Source organism: Prionailurus bengalensis, chromosome C2 (genome assembly GCF_016509475.1).
Source record: "Prionailurus bengalensis isolate Pbe53 chromosome C2, Fcat_Pben_1.1_paternal_pri, whole genome shotgun sequence".
Taxonomy (NCBI): domain Eukaryota; kingdom Metazoa; phylum Chordata; class Mammalia; order Carnivora; family Felidae; genus Prionailurus; species Prionailurus bengalensis.
The window spans coordinates 135,460,631-135,487,785 of NC_057350.1; the positions used below are offsets into that span (position 1 = coordinate 135,460,631).

The 27,155-nt window shown below is 37.8% G+C and overlaps 1 protein-coding gene and 1 pseudogene across 11 annotated transcripts in view; both read right to left on the minus strand.

The window, feature by feature from the left end:
- TBC1D5 (TBC1 domain family member 5) overlaps window positions 1–27,155 on the minus strand; it is a 548,599-nt gene that overhangs the window by 216,335 nt on the left and 305,109 nt on the right. For 6 of the 11 annotated variants that reach the window (XM_043595478.1, XM_043595479.1, XM_043595481.1 and 3 more), the window contains 5 exons: window positions 18,865–18,900; window positions 9,123–9,225; window positions 1,941–2,029; window positions 333–383; window positions 167–236 (listed from right to left, as the gene is read on the minus strand). In XM_043595478.1, the coding sequence (XP_043451413.1) occupies window positions 167–236; window positions 333–383; window positions 1,941–2,029; window positions 9,123–9,225; window positions 18,865–18,900 (349 nt within the window). The remainder of the gene's footprint in view (window positions 1–166; window positions 237–332; window positions 384–1,940; window positions 2,030–9,122; window positions 9,226–18,864; window positions 18,901–27,155) is intronic. The other 5 variants (XM_043595489.1, XM_043595488.1, XM_043595482.1 and 2 more) reach the window with 1 other exon arrangement.
- Window positions 13,745–18,819, minus strand: LOC122492235 (annotated as a pseudogene).

Genomic DNA, 27,155 nt, shown 5'->3' on the forward strand with positions numbered 1-27,155 from the left:
ACATGGGTTAGATCCCCAATTCAATCTTATTCTGTAAGTATTTTTAAATTTTTGGTTTTTTATAGTAGTAATAATGGCTTTGCTTCTCTGATTAGATGCTGCTACTTACTGAAATCATTTGTTTCCCCCCCAAATATATTGAAAATATCTGTACTATAATATTTACCTTTTGACCATCATGCTCAAAAGTAGAAAACCAAGGTTCAGCAGTTTCCATAAGTTGTGAGAACATTGCACTAAAAATTAGAAAAATAATACAGTGTCAATGTTAGACCCTTATTAAAGTAGAAATGGGGTAAAAAAGTAACGTAATAGAAAGCTTTTGTACTTACTAGGCATCATGTTCCAGATACTCAGGGTTCAAGAGAGTTTTCATCTCCTCACTTGAAAAAGCAATACAAATAATCAAAATGTATAATGTTTTTAATAGAAGGGGATGCTGCAGAGGTTACCTTATTCTATACTCATAAGCCAACTTTCATATAATGTGTATATGAAAAAAAATCATCCTTTCTAAATAAAAAAATCAATTCCATTAACAAGTGAAATCTTCTCTTTCTAGAAAGATCAAAAACAAACTAGGTACCTTGTCTGCACCACAATGAAATACCTAATTGCTACAAATAAAAAATACAAAATGTGACAATATATTCCTTGAATGTGTCTGATCTAGAATAAATTGGTTACTTCACAATCTATTTTGTTTTTCTAAAACAAAACAAAACAAAACAAAACAAAACAAAACAAAACAAATATTTACTTACTGGTCAAATATACCATATGAAAACATTTTGTTCTTTTAACGGCTTCTATTTTTATTATATTTTGATACCCATTAATCAGTGACAGTACCTCTTTCAAATTTTAGTGTTGCTTTTACCTTTCAATGGCTTGAAACTGCTAAAGCAGCATGTCCAAATTATTTAAAAGTAATTTTCAATCATCTATACTTTCCTGTGGAGTATGATGTATGTACACATTTTGAAAAAGATAAAAACTGGCATGAAAATAGGATCACAATACTAACTTCATCCATATCATACTTTAGAATAACTGAATAAAGGGTAATTAAGATACAAGTGCTCTAGTCAGATCCAATAAACTCAGTAAAATTAGAGAAACTCAAAATGAACTAGAAAATACTAATCTATAATACAGTAAACAAAAGTTAATTTAACAAAGACTCTAATTTATGGTGAGCAAAATGGATGGCTATATTTAATTAATAGAAATCATATAGATAAACACATAAGATGTTATGTGTTAATTTTTTCTGTTCTGCATATGGATGGGTCAGCCTATGGAATCCTTCTGACAAAAGTTTATAATCTCACAGCTTCCATTCCCAAGATACTTCCTGGCTACTTCTCTGGGCCATCAGTTAGGGCATTTAAAGTTAGAAAACAAATTCTAACAATTAGCCCAGGTTAAATACAATTACTAAAGTTATTTGCTAGAAAGAATACATTAATGTATCTCAAAAACATGACAAACCATTTTTGTTTATTTATAGACTGGGGTTCTTTGGAGTACTGGTCTCCTATTTATGACCTGAACTCAGTCAAATCTGGTGAGGAGAAAGGATCTCAGATCAAGTTAAAGCTTGTGAAGCTTGTAATGAAAGAATGGTTCATTAGAGGATGGTACATATGAATACTGTTAATCAATAGCACTTTGCCATTACACCAAAATTTCTTCTTCTTGATCCGCTACTTAAATGTCTTCCTGTGGCACAGATCTGTGACTTGAAAATACTATTACAATTACAAATTTGCCCATAGCCCATAGGACTACAAGTACTAAGTGGAATTAATAATCAGCCACATGAAACACAACCAAATGTTTACAATTTATAAAAGTACCTTCAACGTAAAAGATTCTGAGGTTAAAATGATTACCGCAAGGCTTAAAAAACAGATGGAGCTCATATAAAAACTTGCCTTGGTTGGGCAGACTCACTGGCATGAAGAAAAGCTTGGTGGTCACAGTGGAGGATAAAGACTATAGGTGCTAAGAGCTCGTGCATGCCCTGAAACGTAAGAGCAAGACAAATGAGAGGGGGAAGATGCTGAGGGTCCACCAGTGGACAGAATAGGCTCAGTGAAACGCTTCTTCAACTGATCCTTACTGCCAACATTTCCATATTTTAGAGAAATGCATAAAATGAAAAGCTACAAAATGAGATTTTATTTACTTTTAGAATTTGATTCCAATTCAACCACAGCACAAATTCTTCTCCTTTAAAACATGGAGAACAGTTCTCGTTTAAATGACACAACAAACAATAAATTGGCATGGCAGACAACCTTGCACCTGTCAGTTGCTTCAGGATCTGTACTCATAAATATGAATTTCATTTATGCAAATTATAATCATGAGCTACAGTGTAAAGATCTGCAGTAAGAAGGGCAACTGAGAACTGTAGACCTAAAGAAATTATATCCAGTGTTTTCATTACATAATGGCTCAAAATTAGGATGTCTGTAGATTTAGGAAGAGCTGAAGTCAGCTAGCTGGAAATGCTGGATAATAAAAGAAACAATCTCTAGCAGGTATGACAGCAAACAAAGTTTTCGAAGTATGATTTTCAACATGTTTAATCTGAAAACGACCATAATTTCTTTCCTGTCTACTTCAACTATAAGGTTACTGTTCAACTTATTTAGTGAGTTCACCAATTGTATTTTCTTTTTCCTTATATTGGTGTTACCCATGAATTACACGAATAGGCACAGAAACAAAAAAGCATATTAATTACGTAGCTATCTCTAAAAATTCATTATTTATCCTTTATTGTGGAAAAGGTAAATAATTTGCCTTTTAAATGAAATGTTTTTCCCCCCTTAAGCATCAGAAAACATATTTAACAAGTTAAAAGTAGACTATATTCTTTTCTGCCTCTTAAAGTGAGTAAATTATCACTTTCCTTTTGCTTAATAATTATGGATGATCTTTTATTTAAAAAAATTAGACAAAACACCACCTTTATAGGAAATAAAAATAAAATATGGAAGCAAAGAGAAGAGTTTCACTGGCGGAAGCAGAGACTTCCCATGATGGAAGGGCAGTCGCACAACCCTCTGTACATCCTAGAAGCACCAGGCTATTCTTAGAAAGCTAGTGGTCAGCACAAAATAAGATGAAAGTGAACTCTATCAGAGTTCATTCATAAGTTATCACTAGCCTTGAATTAGGACTTTATGACATTTGTGCAAAATAATCTCTGATACATTGAATAGTTACTTGTGATTAAGACAAATTACCACACACCACTTCAATCTTTTTAATTAACCACGTCCTTAATAAACAAAACTTTAAATGACTATTTGATGATCCCTTAGAAGAGCATGGTAGAGATCCAGAAAAAAATGGAATTAAGTGCTGCTGAGTATGCTTTAAAATCATCATGAGGTGTTTATTCTCCTGGAATAATCTCAAAGTATTCCATACACCAAGTGCCATAATTTAATCATCAAAGTACAAGCTACTTACTATAGTACTTGTATTTACTGTACCTATAGAAAAGGAAAAAAAAAAAAGAGAAAAAGACAAGGAGGAAGGAAGGAAGGAAGGAAGGAAGGAAGGAAGGAAGGAAGGAAGGCAGGCAGGCAGGCAGGCAGGGACCAAAAAAAAGAAATTAAAAACTATGCTAGATATCCTTATGGTAATCTTTTTGCCTATTTCTGATCATTAACTTAGGATAAAGTCCCTAGAAGTAGAATTTCTGGGTAAGTGAGTAAAGACATTTGTTAAAGTCTCTGATATATACACAATTAAGCTGCTCTTTCAGAAAGAACTCCCTCACTTTAGGGCATAAAATTTGCCACTTCATACATCCTAACTTGTAGTGTTTTGTTTTATTTTAATCCTTTAAAACTTCATAGTCAAATGGTTTACCTTATTTAAATGCTAGTGAGACTGACAAAAATTTTATTGACCATTTTTATTTAATGAATTGCCCATTTTCTCCTAATGAAGTGTTTCCTTTTTCCTGATGATTTGTTATAGTTCTTTATCAACTCAGGATAGGAACCTGTAGTCATTTTTGTTACATATGCTTGTCCACATTCATCATTTGTCTTCTAATCTTGATGATATCTTATGTCACAGTGAAGCTGTATTCTTTAAAACTGTCAAATCAAGACATCATCCTTCATGGATTGCTTTGCTTCCATGCCTAAAAAGACCTTCCTTATATTGAGGTTAGGTAAGTATGTAGTGTTCTTTTTCACAGCTAATTCTTTACCCATCCGGTATTTATTTTTGCCCTGAAGAATAAATCGGTATTTTTCTCTGCAAGAGTTCAACTAATTCTTGAATAACCCATCTTCTCCCAAGAGTTTTGAAATGTCATCTTTACCATACACTGAATTGCTAGAGCTTGTTTTTTCTTAGCTTTTACTGGCATTCCATTGGTTTGTTCATTATTGACAAGAACTTTACCATTATAATGACTTGAGCTGCAAAATATTCTAGTCTGCCATATTTTCTATTCTTTTTCTCAAAATTATCTTGTCTATTCTAATTAGAAGGTAAGCTGAAGTATCATTTAAATAAAATGCCAAACAAAATACTGCAATTTTTATTGGCACTGCATTAACATTAACTTGAAGAAAATAGGTATTTTAAAGAACAACACATTTTCTAGCCCAAAAGTTGGTAAAACTGCTTAGTTTCTCACTAGGTTTTTGTCGTTGCTGATGGTGGCGGTGATCTTCTGATTGGGTCTTTTCCCTCTCAATGTATTCTCTAACTAATGGCTGGTTTAACAAGAATGAGTTTTTGCCTAAATGCATCTTCCAACCCTCTTTAAATTTTCTCTTCCTTCTGGTTTCTGTGACACTATACAGAGTCTCCATTTGCTCATGCATCATTCACCTTCCAAATTCATATTTCAAAAACAGGGGTGCCTGGGTGGCCCCGTCGGTTGAGCACTGGGCTCTTGATTTTGGCTCAGGTCATGGTCTCAGAGTCATGAGATCGAGCCCTGAGTCCAGCTCCATGCTGGGTGTGGAGCATGCTTAAGATTCTCTCTCCCCTTCCTCTGCCCGCCCCCCACTTGTGCTTTCTCTCTCTCTCCCTCTCTCTAAAAATTAAGTAATTATTAGCTACCTATGATAATGATGAGAACACAGATGTAAATGAAGTGGGCAAGTTCCTAACCATTATGGAGCTTGCAGTCCAGACAGCAAGACACACAATAATAAAATAAGCACAGAAATGACTATATAATTATAAACTGTGATAAATTATATCTATGTGTAGATACAAAAATCTAGCTCCTGCTACAGGCTCACCACATAGAAGGTATTCACTGGATGGTGACTGGCTGATTAAATATCTACCTCTCCATATAGCAATGTACTGGTAAAAGTTGAACTACAATATTAGAAATGAAAAAAAGGAGAACATTAAACCATATATCAAATCAATAAGGGTGCTCTTTGTATAATGGAAATTAAGAGTTCCCTGAATATCATTAGGACAACCTTTTACAAATTCACTGTTGACTTCTAACTAAACTGGGGGTATTTTCTCAAATAGACTTGAAGAGATTGTTGGTTTTATTCTTAATTCTAGACTAGTAAAACCTGATTAATAATTACAACTGGCAAGTGTATAGGCATCTTTAAAGGAAAAGAGAACTATTTAGAAAGAATGATCATAAATTCAATATGCTCTAATTTGACAAAGCATAATAAAACACAATATATTGTCTAGTATACTTATTGGTTCCCAAAATGTGTATTTTGCTTTCATCTATACCATCAGCATTTCTGCTTGCTTAAAGTCTTTATCCCTGCTGGATCGTTAGTAGTCACTGCACTCCAAACTCATGCCAGTTGAACATAAAGGTAACGAAGTTTTCTTCATCAACAGCCTGTAGGCTCACAAAATTGAACCTGTTCTTTTATCTGCCTGTGTTCATTTAGCCCACCAAGCAGTCTTTATTAAAGCTGAGGCATCAGGCAGTCAAAGTTCATTAATACCATTTATATAATCTCTGCAGTTTCAATTAACTCAGCAAGACATTCTACTACATGATAACAGTCTCATTAATTCAATAAAATCCCATAACTATTAACAATATGGTCGATGTTAAACGGGGTGTCACCTAGTACAAAATAATAGCTTTAACAGCTTGTGATGAAACTCAAGGTTTTTTTCTTAAATTTGATCTGGCTAAATATTCAGTCCTTCTTTAGCAAAGTATTATTTCTATGTAAAGAATCTATAGGACTTTAAACATGTACAGGGAGTAATTAAATCTTACTAAGTGACTCCCAAGAGTAGGTTAATAATACTTTCTTATTCAGTAATTGATTGATTTTGTCTAAATTATCCAGAATCTGATCTTCCATATTCTTGTTTAGTTTTCCTTACAAATGCAGTGGGCCACATACATCATAAATGCCTGAGTGCAGTTATTATGTTTTGTTCCTTGTCTGTGGAACTTGTTTTCATTATTACAACACTTCCTTAGTTGACTTTTTTCTTCCACTAAAGAAAAGAAAAATGAGAAACAAATGTACAACTTGGGGTGATTTTATTATGACTTGGTTCACTGTCATCAGATCCTTTACTGTGCAGTATTTTCAAATATTGGAAAGAAGAAAGGGCACAATGAAGAGATACACTTGCTGACAAAAGCCAACACAATGAGGAGAGAACAGAAAAACAGAAAGAAACCTGGATCATTGATGAGGAGTCTGAACTACTGAACTAATGCAGCAGAACCATTTTGCCCCTAGACTTCTTGCAAAGTGTGTTAATAACATCCTTAGACTTGAAGTTATTCTGAATGAGGTTTTCAGTTATTTGCTTCCAAAAGTCCTACATTGATACTTATTTTCTCCTAGTCTCCTTTTTGGTTGGTTGGTTGGTTGGTTGGTTGGTTGGTTGGTTGGTTGATTGGTTTTTGGTCTTTGAACTTTGTATCCCACATCAGGCTCTGTGCTGACAGCATGGAGGTTACTTGGGATTCTCTCTCTCTCTCTCTCTCTCTCTCTCTCTCTCTGTCCCCTTCCCTCTCTCCCACTCGCTTTCTCTCTAAATAAACACACTAAAAAAAAAAAAAAAAAAAGAATCCATATGTAACTGGACCTGTTCTTAGTTTATTCCACTGATCTCTCTTGACTCCCACACTGTTGTTATACTGGCTTGATCACAGAATATTTACAGAATAATTGCCATTCTTTGCCAAATGCCTTTACCATTCTCCCCTTCCCCTAAATTCTGTGGTAACTCCAACATATTTAACAATGATAGTAATAGTAATAACCACCCCAACTACAAACAAGAACCCTTAGTGAGCAGTATGTGTTTTTAACTCTACAAAGTCAATGCCCTCATCTTACTGCTAACAGAAGAAAGATTTAGAAAATTTAAGTAAAATGTCTAGGATTATGTAGCTAGTAAATGGTTGGTTGAACTGAGATTCAAATAACAGATATAAGCCCACACCCAATGCTCTTAACCACTAAACTATACTATTTCCATTAATTACTGTAAAGCTTTTGTGCACTAAATTTAAAATAACTGTGTCCAGTTTTTAAAAAGTTCATCTATCTCTTAGATTATAATTGGAATGCTAATGTATTTATATATTAATTTGGGAAGAAGTAATATTCATTTTATTTGATGTGTTCTCATCCACAAACATGCTATCACTTTTCTATTTATTCAACCCCTGCTTTATAACCTTCAATAATATTATAATTTTCTTCATATAGCTTTTATACCTACATTGCTATATTTATTTCAAGACACTTTCAAGTTTTGGTTGCCATTATAAGTGAGATATATTTTTTCCATTTCCCATTCTAAAAGCTGATTATCACCATGTAATTAATATAAAGGCATATTACTAACATTAAAAGCAAGATAAAATTAGTTCCCTTGGGTCTTCTATGTATATAACAACAAATACATTATTTAGGACCATTGTAATATGATTTAGTTTATTATCTTTAAACTGATCAAGTTTATTTCAAATTAAATACATTGTTCTAGGGGAGCCTGACAGGCTCAGTCAGAAGAGCATGCAGCACTTGATCTCGCTGTTGTGAATTCCAGCCCCACGCTGGGTGTAGAGACTACTTAAATAAATAAATTTAAAAAAATATTTAGGGGCACCTGGGCGGCTCAGTCAGTTAGGCATCCGACTCTGGCTCAGGTCATCATCTCATCATAGTTTGTGGGTTTGAGCCCCTCATCGAGCTCTGTGTTGACAGCTCAGAGCCTGGAACCTGTTTCGGATTCTGTGTCTCCCTCTGTCTCTGCCTCTCCCCTGTTTGTGCCCTGTCTCTCCCCTCTTAAAAATAAACATTAAAAAAAAAATTAAAAAAAATTTTTAAATAGACACATTGCTCTAATCATACAGTGTTTTCTGTTTTATTACACTAAAGTTAAGTGATTATCAGTTGAACATACATCGTAACTTTTGACTGCTAGAGAATTTATTAATTTGGTTTGACTTCCCACTTACTATACATTTTGAGAATACATAAAAATATCCAACTTTGTGTATTTTTATTGGAACACCATCAGCTTAAGTACAAACCTAGATACTTCTTTATATATTAAGTAACTAATTCACATTTCAGTGAGAGCAAAACATAACCCAACAATCTTCTGTCCTTTAGTAATGGGGGATGAACCAGATACCTGGATAACAAAGAGTATCATAAATTTCCAAAAATTTACAGGAACTTTCTGAAGTCGTATTACCAGTAACTTTTAAAGACTGGAAGGACACTTGATTATTTTTTACACAGCAGGTCACATATTTATAACCACTATTTATATATACAATTCTGAAAAGTTTTATTACTAGATTGGCTTCAAAGGTGCTGTTTATAAACAAACTCCCAAAAGTTGAAAGAAAAGATTGAACGCCTTACAGAAGACAATTTGGTGGAATGTCTTATAATAAGGAAGAAGCATATGTGCTTCAATGAGCTTACTTTTCTCACCATGCAGCTGACAAGCAGCTCTCTGATTGCTTTACTATTATGATACAACTTTGGATACAATAAAGGCTACATTATTGCTCTATCATTTGTCAAGCTGTATAGAAAATTTTGAGTCAATGGATGCCACCTGTACGATATTTTCATTACCTGTTTATAAAGCAACTGCTCGTTTTCTCTAGCATAACAGAAAAGAACATCTGTAAGAATTTTTCTCACATTTTCTTGTTGGAAAAACTGCATTTCAGGAAACCTGAAGAAAGAAAACACAGGATTAAAACTGACTAGCACAATTCCAAGAAATACCCTCAAACTCTCATCTCTAAGAGGCATCAAGGGTTACTTTATGTGTTAGTACAAGCGTGTATTTGCCATGCAACTAACTTACGCCACTGGTGAGATTGACAATGTTAAGGAACAAAGGATGAGAAATGATACAGAGGGAAACGATACCTTTCAACACCTAAATATTTCAAATGTCTCCATATGCTTCAAGTCCTCACACAGTGAATACAACAGTTCTTAAGCAAAATGAATCCTAGCCTTTGGGCCCATTTGGTTTTTAGGACTAGAATGTAATTTTGGATGTATCAGCTTTTTGAAGAAATCAGTATCTTTTTTTTTAATGCAAATATCAGGATTTAAATTATTATACATGACCACCCTGTTAGTTTTGTCTGATTAAAATGTAGACTTCAAATGGAACAAGTCAGTCAGTATTGTTTAAATGTTCTCTGGATCAAAACCTCTCCCAGGTGCTCTGAGGTAATGTCAAACAGAAAAAGGGCACAGTATCCACTTGAAAGGAGCCTACACTGTTGTTTTTAATGAAAGAATATACAACCGCACACTCCAAAGAACAGATACATAGCAATAATACACAATGAATATATAAGGGAAGAAATTACATCACCTAGGAGTTAACAGTCAAATAGGTTCAAGCACAAAAGATTTGAACAAAGATTTGCAGGAGAGGAGGAAGATGGACTATCAGTGGGAAAGAGAAGCAGATCAGAAGGACAGATGAAGGCACACAAAGCAGTGAGTATTCCACGTGTACAGCACAGTATGGTAATCCGTAATGAGAAAGAAAAGTACTTCCATGAAGCACTGCCAGCTGAGAGAAGGACAACAAGACAGAAGAAGAGGTGGGCAGGTCCGGAAAGAGCTCTGAATGCTGAATTTACAAACGAAGACAAACAACCGAGTGACTCTACATTTCTGAATATTTAAGTAACAAAGAAAACAGTATCTGAGTAACTTTAAGTGGGAATAAGCCTTGAAGGAGGAGAGATTACAGGAAGGAACAAGAGGGCATTATAATGAAGTGAAGGGGAGAAATAACAAACCTGAGAAGAAAAGCCTGCGTTCAAATTCAGGTTGCATAACTACTACGTATATAATCTTGAGTAAGTGATTGCTTAACTGCCTCACCTATTAAGTGGGGATAGTAATGCTGATCTTGTGACCACGATGAGATAACATTAAAGCACCAGGAACAGTGCCTGGCAAGCAGTAAATGTGCAGGAATAGAGGTGATCATTAGTCTCTGAGTACTGGTACTTCAGGTGGTAAAGAAGTGAATTAGGTGGCTTTGGAACTAGGGCAGAAGCGGGACAGGAAAGAGGCTGAAGAGGAAGAGTACCCAAGATATGGAGGCACAGGGCATCATCAAGACAGAAAAATACTCCTTAATGCCTCCTCTAAATTAGAGCAGAACTGGTTGTTTTACTTCATATTATAATGGCTTACTGCCTTTTCCAGGAGACTTCAGCTGTTTTATGCTTCATCCTGATCCTTTTCTGCCTCCCTGTGAGAGTTACAACTTTCTCCCCAGTCCAGGCTGGGTTCCTGGGTTAACTCTACTAGTGGTTTGTGAAGCATCTCATTTCCGGTCCTAGTTTTTCTAATAAATTAAAGCCTGTCTTATCTTCATCCGTTTGTGTGACTTTTGCTTGAAATTCCCTTTGATGTGCAATTGTCCCCAGACACATATATTTGGTTTTCTTTCTTGCAGAAAGGAAGCCTCTTTTTTGGATGCCAGTAATAAAACAAACCCATGGTGGGGAGCCAGATTACCTCACATCCCTGCCTAAATCTGAATTTGATGACCCCTCTGGACAGTGCCTACTCAGGCAAGGAAGTGTGACTAGGTGCAAGTGACCTTAGCTCCTAAAGAAGAGAAAACTTAACCTGGAAGTAGATTCAGGGCAAGAATGTTGTTTCATAAAAGCCACAGGGGTTCCAGAAAGGTGTCAAATGCACTGATGTAGGAAAGAAACACAAGCACTTTTTAAATGACTTCTGTGGGACAGAAGTCAAATATCCCAAATTAAAGTAATCAGGATGAAAGACATGTAAGTAGTTAAAATAAATTGCTAAAGAGAAATTTCTTGGGAAAACTTAGTCACTAAGGTAAAAACAGATTAATCCTTCTGAGAAGTGAAATTATTTCCCCTTCTTCCTCATTAGAGGACTTAAATCTGCCCTGTCTTTGTTTTTTAATTTGAGGCATAATTGACATACAACATTATATTAGTTTCAGGTGTAAAACATAATGATACAGTATTTATATATACTGTGAAATGATCACCACAGTAAGCCTAGTTACCATCCTAGCCATGTCTTCAAAGAAGGCTTCCTGCCCCATGATTTAGATCATATGGCTTCCCAATTTTGCATGTCCCCTCCCTTAACTCATCTTTGGAAATTTACCATACACAATGGCACAACCACATTCTGTGTAGCTGATGCAATCTGAAGTGATTGTGCAAGAAAGTACTAAAAACTCACTTTGTAACAAATACCTATGAACTATATAGTAAGAGTTTAATACCTAACTACTAAAAATGTAAATTATATTACATACCGATTCATAGTTTCATTTAAATGCATACTAACCACTTGCAAGATTAAAAACAAGAGAGCTACAAGAATTAAATTGCAGGTAGATAATTTAAATTACCCACTTTTAGCAAATACCCAATCAACTAAAAATGTGTATTAGGCAGACACAGCATATCTACGCAACAGCACACGATCTACAATCCTAAAGTGCCAATTTATGAAGTTTCGCGATACCCTCTTTTTCAGAAAAGTGTGACTTGTTCTCTAAATTCTGATGGTTTCATAGCACCAAATAAGTAACGTAGAGAGATACAGAAAAGTTTTTTAAAAGATATAAAAGTTTACGCTATTTAAGAAGTTCGAAAAAGAACTTCTATTCAGAGAAGATTTAAGCTCAATAAGTCTTTGGAGATTATCTAGTCTAACTCAGAAGGTCACAGGTAAGGATTCTGAGACACCATGATTAATACCTGCCCCCACATTACTGGGCAGTTAGGGGAGCAGTACTTTCCATCCGCTTCACTCATCAATTATAAATAGGCCAAATAAACATATTTAGGTAAAATTCCATGAGTTCAGAGTTACCAAGAAGAACCTAGCTCAAAAGGCTGATGAATACACCTGAATAGTAATATATTTCCCACAACAAATATTTGATTGTTTTGTCAGGCTTCAAACCAGAAGACATAACATACCTTCTATAGGAATCAGAAATAAGAGGGAGAAAAGTACAGTGAGTAGCTTTTCTAGGAATAGTAATAATCAGTTTTTGATGATATGGTTTAAGTTTCAAAATAGCTTCCCTGCCATTCATTACACTTCTATGCTTTCTTTTACCCCATGCCACCTGGTGTTGATCAGGATAGGAAAGCAATTTGAATACCATTCTAACCCAAATATCATTGGAAAGGCAAATTTACTTTTGAAACAATAATAAAAATCACAGAATACAGGCTCAAGGTGGGCCTTTTATCATGGGGGAAAAAAAAGGAAATGGTAGTAACTTCAGTAAAGATAAGGTAGAAAAACCAACTTAAGAATTAAAACTCTAGGGGCGCCTGGGTGGCTCAGTCAGTTGAGCGTCCGGCTTCGGCTCAGGACATGATCTCACGGATGGTGAGTTCAAGCCCCGCATCAGGCTCTGCGCTGACAGCTCAGAGCCTGGAGCCTGTTTCAGATTCTGTCTCCCTCTCACTTTGCCCTGGCCCTGCTTGTGCTCTGTCTGTCTCTAAAATAAATAAACATTAAAAAAAAAAAAAGAATTAAAACTGTAGAAGTTTATAGATTAGTTCAAGCCAAATATCTGATAAGCAAATAAAAGGGAAAAAATTCACACTAAATAGGGACTGAGGATAAGTTATGTTATTATCAGAAAATGGAAGTCCAAGAGAAGTAATTTCCAAATCTGGCCAGGAAATGGGAAGGAAATAGAAATAAGGGACAGTGGAACTCTGGTATAGATAAAACCAAAGAGAAAGTCATAGTAACATATTCCATGATGAAATTTAGACAATATTGCAAAAAAAAAAAAAAAAATTTTTTTTTAAACTGTATCCCAGACTTCTTTAAAAACAAAGTGATGAGAGGGGTGCCTGGGTGGCTCAGTCAGTTTAAGCATCTGACTTCGGCTCAGGTCATGATCTCACGGTCGGTGAGTTCGAGCCCCACGTCGGGCTCTGTGCTGACAGTTCAGAGCCTGGAGCCTGCTTTGGGTTCTGTGTACTGACCCCACACCCCTGCCCCTCCTGTGCTCTGTCTCACTCTGTGTCTCAAAAATATATAAATGTTAAAAAAAAAAAAAAAAAAAACAAAGTGATGAGTGATGTGAGGATTAAAAACAAGAGCATCCTTGAACTTTACCTTCCCTCCAACCAGTTCCCCCCAAACCCTCTACCCACACACCCTTTGTGTTCCCAAATCCATTCTCAGTGAATGTAGAATGTAATCCCAAAGCCCTGGTACAAACCCCGGGTTATCTTCCTAGTCCCCCCCCCCCATTTCTGGGAAGGGCAGGCACCACAGTTTGAATGCATGGGAGAGCCCAGGGTGGTGACAGACACAGAGGGAAAGGAAATGAGGAGTACAGGTAGTGAAGTGAGGGCCCCTGTAGCCTGGGGTACCAAAATGTGGCCCTGGTGCCAGAAGAAAGCATGCCGGTGCCCCTGAGAAAGGGGACCCGGCAGCCTCAGGATCTTCTCCCAGCGAACAGTCACTGCTTGGACGTTTGCCCTTCTGGCGAGGGTTGCAGAAACACACCCGGAGCACATCCCTCTCCAGCCCAAGCTGCTGGGCTGTGTGGCTCATCTGCCGCAGGGTGGGTTTCGGGAACTGCAGGAGCACGTCCTCCAGGCTGACTGTCCCTCAGTTCTTCATACTTGTTCACTTACTCTTTGGAGCCTGCACAAGGGCCTCTGCTCTGCCGATCTCCTGCAGATTTTCATGATTGTCAGCTTCGTCCTCCTACTTCTGCAGCACAGGACACGGATTACAAGTTCTTAAAACTGAGCTGCAGAGCCTCAAAACAACAGATGGTCATTTGGCTAAACACCTTCCCAAAGAGAACCCTCAGGGTGAGCCCCACATCGGCCTAAATACATCCCGGAGCGATCCTCTTCTGTTTCAGGAGCTTGGCGAGTCATTACAGGTCTTTCTGCAGAGCTCTGATGTCCTGGGACTCTTCAGGATTTTACTCCAGTTTCTCCTTTTCTGGCTTCACAGCCCCAGGTGGGGCAGCGCAGGGCTGGGGGAGGCCCCCCGCCACTGGAGTTTCTCTCCACCCCAGCTCCCCACTCGCCCTCCACCTGGGAGGTCTCTAGGCCACCTTGGGGCACGGGGGCACAAGCCCCACTCCAACCTGATGTCCATAGTAGCCATCCTACCCAGAACTCAAATGGTGGGGCGGGGCATGGAGGAATCCCTCACACCTCAGAGCCTGGACCAACACCCAGGATTCCTGAATCACCAGGAGGGCCTTGGAAGCTCTGCAAGGTCCAAGGGTCAACCTGGCCAGGCTTGGCCGTCCCAGGCCCATCGCCTCCACCCCCTAGCCAGGGAGGGAAGGCCAAGATGGGAGCCAGGTGTCCCACTGAGGGGAATGGGGACACCCCAAGCCGGAAGCCTGGAGAAATGAGGGCTCTCCAAGGGACTCTAAGAGTTTTCTTGATGAAAAAAAGTATTTCAGTTCTAACTTAAGCGATCAAATTTAAAATAAAGCAGTTTCTCTCTCAAGATGTGTAAAGGAACTTATAATCAGACAAATTTTACATACTAAAAATTAATACCAAGAGATATAAAACTTTGGTGTGTGTGTTTTGTTCTGCATTTTGAAATAACCCAAAATTCGTAGGCACTCTAGTTTTCATTATAAGACTTAAAAGACCCTTTATTATAGAAAACTCAAACATTTCTAGAGAACAGACCATAGTAGACTCGATATACCCATCACTCACTTTCATTGCCAATCAACTCTTGTTTCATATATATTCCTCCTTCAATTCTGCATTTTGAAACAAATCTGAGATGCCACATCTATAAATACCACAGTATGTATCTCTAAAAGATAAGGGCTTTCTAAACACATAACCACGTACCATTCTGATACCACAACTCATAAAAGTAATAATCCATTAATTAAATCAAATATCCAGGCAATGTGCAAATTTCCCTAATTTTTTTCAGTTTGTTCAAAGTCACAATCCAAGAAATGTCCACACACTACAATTTGTTGATGTATCTCTTTAGATATTTTTTACTTTATAGATTTATTCCCCCCCCCCCGCCTGTCTGTCTCTCTCCAATGTATTTGTTAAAGAAGCCAGGTTACTTATCCTGTAGAAACTTCCCACATTCTGAACTTTACTTATTGTTCCTCTATCTTGTTATTTAACACGTCTCCTCCTCCTCCTATATATCTTATAAACTGGTAGTTAGGTCTACAGACTTCATCAAATTCAAGTTCAATTTTCAACAAAATTCTTCATGGGTGGTATTGATGGTTTTCATACATGTTAACAAATTTTTTGACACTTCTCTTATGAAAAGGTGGAGGAATCGAACTCTTCTCCATCTGAATATGTACTGACCTTAGTGACTAGCTTCTCACAAAGTGATGCTGTCACACAACTTCTGTCTGGCTCTCTGTCTGGACCCATCCTTGGAACTCAGACACCATGCTTCTCCTAAGTCAAGTAGCTACGTGGGAGGGCCTTGTGGAGGTGTTCTGGTCACAGCTGCAGAGAAGGTCTCCCCTGAGAGCCAACTTCAATAGCCAAACAGGGGAGTGAACAAGCCTTCGAACGATTCCAGCCCCTAACTTTTAAGCAGGTCTGGCCAACATCACGTGGAACAGAGTCAAACTCTCCGGCTCAGCCCTGCCCACGTACTAGATTCATCTACAAAGTAAGTGCTGTTGTTTTAAGCTTCGGGGTGGTTTACGATGCAGCAATAGATCTCTCGTACGGCTTGTACTGCGTACCTCCATCAGGATGCACATATCAGCTTCTTTCTTTTTATGATGCTAGCAACCATTGGTGATCATTGCCTAGACCTATTAATTCATTAGAGATTGTAAATAGTAAAACTATAATTCTATCATTTTATCCTCCTTTATTACGTAAAACCCATATATATGAAAAATTTCCCTTCATCAATATTTACTTATCCTCAATCAAGTAAGGTCAGCAAAATTTTGAAAAATCCTGTTGACTCCCATTACATTAGTTCGTGGATACTTGTTGTGGACATCTAAGATCCATGAACGACAGAAAAGTCACTAATTCTGTCAAAAAAGTAACTTACAACAACCAGACTATTCTACATGCCTTTTGGGTATCTTCTCATGTGACTGCAGTATATGGGAAGGAATCAAGTGAGGGAGGAGGAACAGCTACACACCAGCTTCAGAGCCCCAATAACCAGGAACCCAGGTGGCTGATGTAAGATAAGTAGAAAGACACTCAACAGGGCAATCAATGGTCTGTCATATTACACACAGACAATAAAGAGAAGCCAGGCAAATTTCTGGGCAATCCATAATGAAGAGTTCCTCAGACAACAAAAAGACAAAAAAATATATGTATTTTCTAAGCAAAAAAAGGGTTAAGAAAAGAGTGAAATGATAAAGGGCTTTGTCACCGCATTATAGTACATAATTAGGTAATTAGAAGTATTAAAACAGACAAAGCATTGGGCCCAGATGAATTACTGAAGATGCAAGTATTCAATAAGATGCCCCAGGGGAAAAAACAAAGCCCTTGGTGAAGGTTTATAATCATGCAGTAGGACAGAGAAGCACAGAAGGACTTGAAGGAACAATAACTGGTGTTATGCCCATACTTCAAGAACAGAATTTCAAAACAAGCATTCATCCAAAACTTAAAATGAGCTGATGGAAAGTCCCTCGAATACTATTAAACACCAAAATAACGATAATACCTTCTTCTGGTTTATTGTTTTATTAGAGAAAAAGTGGAAAATCAGGCAAAAACCATGAAGAGGAGCAATTTCACACAGAATGAAAGCAGGCATACTTTTTCTTCCTGTGCTCCATGTTTTGGTTGATGATTGCACCACTTTCCTTACTCAACCAAATCTGCTTTCTCGTCTTTCCAGGCACACAGCTGGATTTAATTTCCCAGCTTCTTTCTCAGTTTAGCTGTAGACATGTGACTGAGTGCTAACCAATGAAATGAGAGTGGAAATGATGTACGACTGACCACAAAATTCAACCGTCACGTCCGCTTCAGTCAGGCCCCATGTACATTTCCTCTTCCATGTGGATAGGAGGAAAAAGGCCATCCAGGAGGCCTGGGAAGCTACCTGTGGAGTGCAATGGCTTTAAAAAGACATTTGCAAATTCTTTAGAACATCCTCCTTCGTGGATTGCTTGCTCTGGGAGAAGTCTTCTCTGGAGAAAGACACGTAAGCAGTCTCATGGAAAGATCCACATGGAGAGGAACCAATATGGATCCCCCAGCCTTAGTCAAGCCTTCAGATGACTGCAGCTCCATTTGATATCTGGCTGCAAACTCATAAGACTCCCAACCCAGAACCTTCTGGCTAAGCTGTTCTAAATTGCTTATGTGCAGCAACTATGAAATAAATGATCATTGTTTCAGGTCACTAGGTTTTGGTTGACATATTATGCAGCAATTGATAACTAATATAGGTTTTGATACCTGATTCTGGGATGTTATTAAAAACTATAAAATACATGGTAGGAGTGTCTATGGGATTGGACAGAAGCTGGAAGGACTTTGGATATAGCACCAGTGAAAGATTAAAGGTTGTGAAAAAGGCTGCTAGCAAAAGAGAGCCCATGAGGAGGCTTCCAGTGAAGCTTAAATGAAAGTAAGGAAAAAATTATAGGAAAAATGGAGGAAGAAGGTTCCTTATTGTGTAGCAGCAACATGGCAGCCTCTAGTTATATGGAAAATTGAAAATGTACCACATAAACTGGGTAACCTAGCTAAGGAGCTATCCAGGCAGAGTGTTGAAGGTGCTGCTTGATTTATATTTGTTGCTTGTGGTAGAATGAAAGAGGAGAGAAGCAAAAGAGAGAATTGCTAAACATAAAGGTTCTAGGACTTGCTGGGTTTGAAAATAAAACTTCTCATTCTCAGCCTCTTTATCCAGCAAATAATGCTAACATTAAGAAAGTGCTTCTGGGCAAAGATCAAATCTAAAACACAGTTTGAAAAAAAAAAAAAAGTCTAAAGATGAAACCGAGGGAGTCAGTGTAAAATCTTTTGTTAAGAACTCAGAAAGCTCTAAAGTGGTGCCTCAGAGAACCCTTCTGTGAGACAGGACACCCTGAGGCCCTATAAAGATTTAACACCAGGCCTTACAGAGCCTTCAGCAGTGAGAGGTCAGGGATGGTGCTGCACGTCCCACACCGTGCATGAGTGCCTCTCACAACAAAGAATTGGCCCAGAAGGTCAGTGCTCCCAGCCTTGAGGAACTCTGCATTAGAGTATATATGCCCAGAGGGTACAAACTGCATTGATTTAATCTCCACCTCTTTCTGAGGAAGATTTATATAACTCACCTATGTTTCCATCTCCTGTTCGCTCCACAGAGTGCTCTGCATATAAAAGGTATTCACTTAATGTTTCTTGAATTGAGAAAGTGTTAAGTCTAGGCAAACAACATTAACATAAAATATTACAGAGGTATGGAAAGACTAGGAGTCCTAGGTATTATTTCCATTTTGGCCATTAACAAATTATACTTTCCTAAGTCCTAGTTTTTCTTAGTTTCAACTTTCCAGATTTGCAAAATAAAAAGATTTAATTAGGGGACTACTGATAACACAAATGCCTATTATGAGAGCCAGATACAAAGCATAAGAATGAAGCACTGAAGAAACATACAAAATATAAGACACAAAGCATAAGAACTAAGCACTCAAGAAAATCTAGTACAGATAATAGACATCTGACAGATATTTTTAAAGAAAGATAATTAAAATGAAATGTACATGACTGGTAAAAGAACAAAACAGGCATTATTTTCTTTATCAGGGCCTTCAACTTCTAGGACAGCAGCAGTAATTTCCCAAGGACACAGTAATTTCCCAAGTAGTATTTGTTGAATGAGTTACTGAACCCACAAACCTATAAACAAGCCAATGAAAGATAAAAAATGAAATCTATGGACTCAGGGACTAGAGGTGGGAAGGTGAAGCCTAAGAAAGGCCGGGCCAGAGTTGTGTCATTGTTTCTGCAATTAATAAAGACAAGAGCAACGTACAGTTTCCACAGGCCATAAACTGAAGGTGAACACTGATTTTAAAAAGGAAAGGGGGGGGTGTAGAAATCTGTTGTGATGACAACAGGCAGAATCCAGCCCAAGAGGATAGCAGAAAATCTCTGAGAGTCTTAGATGGAAGGTAGGGATCTGAAATCACCACACAAGTGAGATGATGAAGCAGAAGGGTTAAAGGACAGGAAATATGAAAGAACGCATAGTGGGGAAAAGGCGGGTAGGGCTGGAGTTTCAGGAGATGGTAGGTGTCACCATCTAATTAGACATTTTCATCACAGTTTCTGTCTAGTTCTCCAGTGCTCTGAGTTACATAGCAAGCCCTCTACCTCACTGCCTCCCTGCCTCAAAAAAAAACAAAAATAAAGAACTTTCTACTTATACCATAAAGGTGAAAAATTAGGAAAAAAATATACAGGTGGATAGATGTGTGCACTTTACATGTAAGAGTCTGTCACAACTGAAAATACAGACTTGATTTTGCAGCTTTTCAATAATTAAAACATTTTAAAGCAATTCAAAGCATCTACCCCTAAAGTACCAGTGGAGCTTCAATTCTGAACCTGCATTTAAGTTCTGAAAAGATTACGTTACACTACTAAACAGGTTGTGCCTAGTAGGAATATTTTAGGATGAACTTTTTCTTGACCACCCACCAGACTTGACTTCTGAGCCCTCTGACGAATAGTATGTGAACCCACAACCACAGACAGTGCTGAAAAAACTGGCTCAATGTAAAACAAGGAGGATCTCAAAAGCAAAACCGCTTGTGGTCGAGAGCCCGTGGTGCTAGATCTGTAACCGCTGCTGCATGTAGCACCGCTCCCGAGGTCCAAAGGTCAGGGGCATCAGGAAGCTGACCAAAGCACGATGATGGTGCGACCCGCAGCAAATACATCTAACGTTTTCACTCAAGTACTAAAGAATTGTTTTCAAATTAAAAAAAAAAAATCCCATAAATTAGAATAAACGTGTGGTAAGAATCTGCACGCCTAAATGAAACAGAAATGGGAAAGATACATGTTAAAAACAGGAGCGGTAAAGGAAAACACAGACTTCTAAATATGTATATGCAACTATAATAACAATAAAATATTTTGTTTTTACCTTAAATGTTGTCAAATGAGGCAGGACTACAGGCCATTTGACAAGGAGAATGGTTTCTCGTATTCCTGAAAATCTGTTTTTCCCCTCTTTAATATTTAAGAAACACACACACAGGTTGCCGACAACTCTTAGAGAGCGGCTTGTGTTGTAGTTTCCACTTCCCCGGCTGTGAACAAGTGCATATGTGAGGGCTGGTCGTGCATGCACAAGCATGTACTTTGCCTGCATTAAATAAAATCACAACACAACACCAACTACATCCACTCATTCATGTGTGCCTGCAGTCCACCTCGAGGAGACTGAAAATATAAATACAAGCTGCTATTTTGGTGTGATCACACGAATATGGCAGCTTGTGTGTTTTTTTTTTTTCTCTTTAACATTTTAACACTGGGCAGATTGTCTGCATTAACACAAACCAAAATCAATTCTGCTCTGAAACTGCTTGTAAGATCTTCATTCCCCTAAGGAATTTTTTTTTTTATTTAAGTAAAAAATGGGCTTAGAGGAAACTGTATAAAAGAGACCAGCATTTAGGAATCTTAACTTTGTAACGTGCAGTGATCAATGTCAGACCAGAGGACTGGCAGTTATTTTTCTCAAAATGGGAACTTTGGAGAAGATGGTCTTTAAGAAAAAATTTAAAAACCAACAAATTCACTTTGTAAAATCACTTCTGTGTGTCGTTAATACAGGAACAATTTTCAAGTAGTCTAATTTCAAGCTGCCCACTACAATGTAAGGTGATAAGTAAATTCAACCAAAAATTCAGATGAGACTTGTGTATGGTAAAAATTCACGGAGGTACTCCTAACGGCAGAGGAAGGAAATAAAAGTATTTAACATAGACCATGTCTAAAAATTCACCATGAATAAAAAATAAAATGCAGACATTCCTATCATACACAAATATGTAACAATGAATTAGCTATGCAACACTGTCCAGTAAAACTTTTTATGACAGAAATGTTCTACATCTGTGTTGTCACATCCAACAGCCATCAGTACTTGAAATATGACTATTGTGTATGAAGATTTAAGTTTTAATTTCACTTAATTTAAATTTATATAGCTGCATGTGCCTGGTGGCTACCAAAGTGGACACCACATGTCTACAGTTTTAAAAAGGGAATTTTAGCAATTATGGATGAATCCGCAAAATATTAAATTACAACATAAAAAATACTGAGAGGATAAAGTCTACTTATATACATTTGCGTCTAAAGCTTGATCCATACATAAACTATAACCAAAAGGAAGCACTAAAATGTGAAAGTCGAATTCTTTTTTAAATTAGAAAAAAATTTTTTTCTAAATTTTTCTTTAATGTTTATTTTTGAGAGTGAGAGACAGACACAAGTCGGGGAGGGGAAGAGAGAGAGAGGGAGATACAGAATCTGAAACAGGCTCCAGGCTAGGAGCTGTCAGTACAGAGCCCAATGCAGGGCTCAAACTCAGGAATGGAGAGATCCTGACCTGAGCCAAAGTCAGATGCTTAACTGACTGAGCCACCCAGGCGTCCCAAGAAAGTTGAATTCTTGAAGATCTAACCATATCGTGGAGAATGTAATGAAGTGCTGAGTCTAACTGCCTGAGGTGCTATTGCAGTAACCCTACAGTAACCGGAAACATAAAAGACCAAAACTTGAAGATGCTCACTACTATATCCAACAGGCCATCAGATAAACTTTAAATACACTCAAAATCATAGCGGTGATAGTTAAAGAATTTTAATCTTTTAATTCAAGAGACAGGAAGAAAGCAGCCGAAGAAGAAATGATACTATTTGGCAATAGCTTATAAATATGTTAATTTGCAAACGATATTGTATACACTACAAATACACTTTCAGAATAGACCTTGATAGACCAAATAACAGACTTCTTTGGCATCTAATGCAGAAGGGATATTTTATTCTGAATTCAATATTTTCCATCATTTTAAATAATACTGTATTTCATTCAATGTTACAGCCTTTGAAGCATGGCAAAATTGGTTCAGAATGGACGATTCAAGCTCTGAATTAGAAACGCTGTAAATTGGAAGCTTCTTGATTTACCTTTTGATTATCAGTTTTTTCAGTAATAAAAATGAGAACAGTAACAACCTCATTAGGTTGAGATAAGGAACAATTAATTGAAATGAATACAAAACGCTTTGAGGCAAAAAAGGGTTAGTAGAATAAAGGAATATTAAAACTAGTTGAAGAGGAGATAATATTTTAATACAGTGACATATTCAGATCAAACAAATTCAATAATGATGGCAACAACACAGCTTACGAGATGAAATTATCTTGTTTAAACTTGGACTAGAAGGCTAATAACAATATTTTTTTTAAAGCACACTTATGTCTCTGAAGACTAAGAATGTTAAAGATTGTTACTACTAAAATTGAGCAATACTGATCGTCAGTGATAAGATTCACAATCAATGAGCCTTTAGTAAGCATCAACTTGACTCTGCAGGTGGCACAAAAGCAAGATTAGGTCCATGCCCTCTAAGGGGCTACCGGTAGGTTTGAAAGAGGAGACCTGGGCTAACCCCAGAGCTCTCATACATACTGTTTCGATTACAGCACCAGTTATATTGCACTGTAACTTTTGTGTGGCTGCTTTCTCTATTAGACTTTGAGATTCTTAAGGGTCCATGCCATATTTATCCTGGCATCTCCAGTGCCTGGCACCCTGAGGAGGTTAATATAAAAGTATTGAATACACTGGCAGATTGAATACACTGGCAGGTCTAAGTAAATATAGGACTCAACAAAATGAAGTAATGTCATCAAAATGTTATTAAGAAGTTCTACTACAACACAGAATAGACACAAATTATTTCCAATTGTAAAGACTGGAAAATACTTCATGAACAGGGTGATGATGAACCCAGGCCTTTAAAAATGAAGTTTCAGGAATCCAAAAGGGAGCAATGAGAAGGAGTGGCATTCCAGCAGAGGAGAACCAAGTAATGCAAAGCATGGAAAATGGAAAGCACAAAACACACTCAGGAAATAATGCAATAATGCTAGAGCACTGGTCTAAAACAGAACTGTAGAAGGACTTCAGGTTTCTGGTTCTGCATCTAAGGAACCTGAACATCACTACTCCATCCTAAGAACAAGTAAAAAGCCGAGCAGACTGAAAAACCAACAACTCTTCTTGGATCTGTAAGAGAGGGGAGGACACAGGGCAAACAGACAGGCAAATATGGGCAGTCACAAGTTAATCAGAGCACAACTCATAAGCAAAACCCTTGGCAGGAACCAGTGCAGGATAGGAAAACCCGAACTATACTTAACCAACTGCTGGGGTGGACAACTCTGAGTTAAATACTCCAAGGGACCTGACAATAGGAAGCCCCCCACCCACCCAAACACCTCCAAGAGCTTGACCAGGCATCCACAGTAAACAAAAAGATCCCCTCGGCTTCCCACAGGAAGAGGGGGATAGGGAGAAGGAGCCATGCTGAACATAGCACTCTGTTCTAAACAAAATCTGCCTTCAGGGAAAACCAGTTACCCAGAGCCTAATCTGCTGGGGTATTATTAGACCCTAACTGACCTAGGGGAAGGGAAATACCCAACTCCAGTCCACTTTAACTATCCTGTCTCATCTAAGGAGGTGGAGAATTAGAAACAGATGCAGAACAACAAAAGAAGTAATATTTGAAGCAATAATGACAGAGGAATTCCCCAAATGAATGTCAGACACAAAACCACAGATCCAGGAAGGTCAGAGGACACTAGGCAGGGTAAACGCCAAAGAGCTGTGCCTAGGCATATCATCTTCCAACTACAGAAAATCAAAAAATATAAAGGAAGAACATAAGAAGGAATAAGTAAAAAAACTTTTAGTTTTCTTATTCTCAATTGATACAACAGATACCAGTTGTTTAACATAATAATACCAACAATGTATCCAACCATGTATGCTTATATGTGTGTATATATACAAACATAGGTATGAATATGCTTATATATAAATGAAATGAATAACAGCAGTGTTACAAAGGATAGGAGGAAGGAATTAAGATTACTCTGTTATTATAAAGTACTCACTGTTGGTGAAGTGGTATAGTGTTATTTGAAAGTGGATTTGGATTACCTCAAATGCAAATTGCAAACTTTAAGGCAACCACTAAAAAAAGTAAAAGAAGTACAACTGGTATGCTAAGAAAGGAAAGAAAATGAAATAATATAAAATGCTCAATTAAAACTTCAAAAGGTAGGGGCGCCTGGGTGGCGCAGTCGGTTAAGCATCCGACTTCAGCCAGGTCACGATCTCGTAGTCCGTGAGTTCGAGCCCCGCGTCGGGCACTGGGCTGATGGCTCGGAGCCTGGAGCCTGTTTCCGATTCTGTGTCTCCCTCTCTCTCTGCCCCTCCCCCGTTCATGCTCTGTCTCTCTCTGTCCCAAAAATAAATAAACGTTGAAAAAAAATTTTTTTTTAAAAACTTCAAAAGGTAGAAAAAGGGTGGAAGACAATAACAGGACAAGAACAAGGTAACAAAGAACAAGGTACAAAGAACAAAGACAAAGAACAAGGTAACAAATAGAAAAGAATAACAAATATGATAGATAATAATCCAAGTGTATCAATAATCACTTTAGAGGTCAATGGTCTAAATGCGTCAACTAAAAGAGATCGTCAGAGTTGATCAAAAACAGGACGCAACTATATATGCTGCCCAGACGGAACCCACTTTTAAGTATAAACACACATTCAGGGGTGCCTAGGTGGCTCAGTCGGTTAAGCAACTCTTGAATTCGGCTCAAGTCATGATCTCACGGTTCATGGAATAGAGCCCCACATCAGGGCCCTGGGCTGACAGTGCACAGCCTGCTTGGGATTCTCTCTCTCTCTCTCTCTCTCTCTCTCTCTCTGCCCCTCCCCTATGTGTGCACATGCACGCTCTTGCTCTCTCTCAAAATAAATAAACTTTAAATATAAAGACACATTTAGATTGAAAGTAAATAAATGAAGAAAAATATATCATGCCAACACTAATTAGAAGATTTTTTTTAAAGGGGCATTAGCTAACAATAAAGGGGTCAGTTCTCCAAGAAGACATATCAATCCTTAACATGCATGCACTAAACAAGAGAGCATCAAACTGTGTGAAGCAAAAACTAATAAAACTGCAATGAGAAATTTAAAAATCCACTATCATGGTTAGCAAGTTCAACACGCTCCGTCAGAAATGGACAGATCTGGCAGGCAGAAAGTCAGAAGGATATAGGTGAGCTCAACATCATAAGTCTACTGAATATACTAATATCTATGTACTTCTTCCACCACCAACAGCAGAATACACAATCTTCTCAAATTCACAGGGAACATTCACCAAGAGAGACCACATTCTGGACCACAAAACACACCTTAAGCAATTTGGCAGAGAGAAAATCATGCAAAGTCTGCTCTCAGACCACAATAGAGTTAAACTAGACATCAGTAACAGAGAGAGAGCTGGAAAACTCTAAAAGAGAACCGTCTGTGTGTTAGGGGGTCTGGGTAAGTCCGTTCTTGCGCAGACCACAAAGAGTCATAGAAGGCTTTAGATTAGGCAAGTAGCATGACTCAAAGTGTGCTTTGAGAAAGTAAGGCTGGAACACATGGATTCCACTAGAGGAGAAAGAGAATGAATCTGAAGAGAAAACTAAACAAGTGAGAGACTCTAGGAAAGAGGTAAAAAAGGACTTAACACAGGGCAGTAAAAATGGAAAGGAATTGATTGAACGTGAGAAATCTACATATAATGACATCCTAACCCATATTTACAAATATAAAGTGCATATCCTCAATCTATCTACTCCTAACCATCTTTATTATTACACCTTTAGTCTAAGTCACTAACACTACTTAACTTGGGATACCACAAGACTCCTAGCTATTTTCCCAGCTTCCTTGTGGATCTCTATTCACCCCACTGCACAGCAGCCACAATGATCTTTTTAGATATCACACCTCTGCTCACTATCCTCCAATGGCTTCTCATTGCAACTGCAATAAAATCCAAACTCCTTACTGTGGCCTGCAGGACTGCTTGACCGGCATCTGCTTTCTCGCAGATTTCCCCTCTTACATCGCTTGCTTCCAGCCGTACCTGCCCCCCTTCAGTTTCTCAAAATATTTTCACGAAGGGACTTTGCACTAACTGTTCCCTCTGCCTGGAATATTCTTTCCCTAGATCTTCACAGGGCTGGCTTTTAAAAATTTTTCACATCTCAGCTCAAATGTCATCTTCTCAGAGATGCCTTTTGTAATCACTGTTCCTAAAACAGCCATCCCTCTAACTATCCTATCACCCTGCTTTATTTCTTCACAGCCATTACCACCCTCCACAATCATCTTCTTTATCTATACATGCTGATTGTCTCACCCCACCCCCATCCCTCCAACACTAAAATGTATATCCCATGAAAGCAGGACCTTGTCTGTCTTATCCGCCACTCTGTTCCCACAATGCAAAG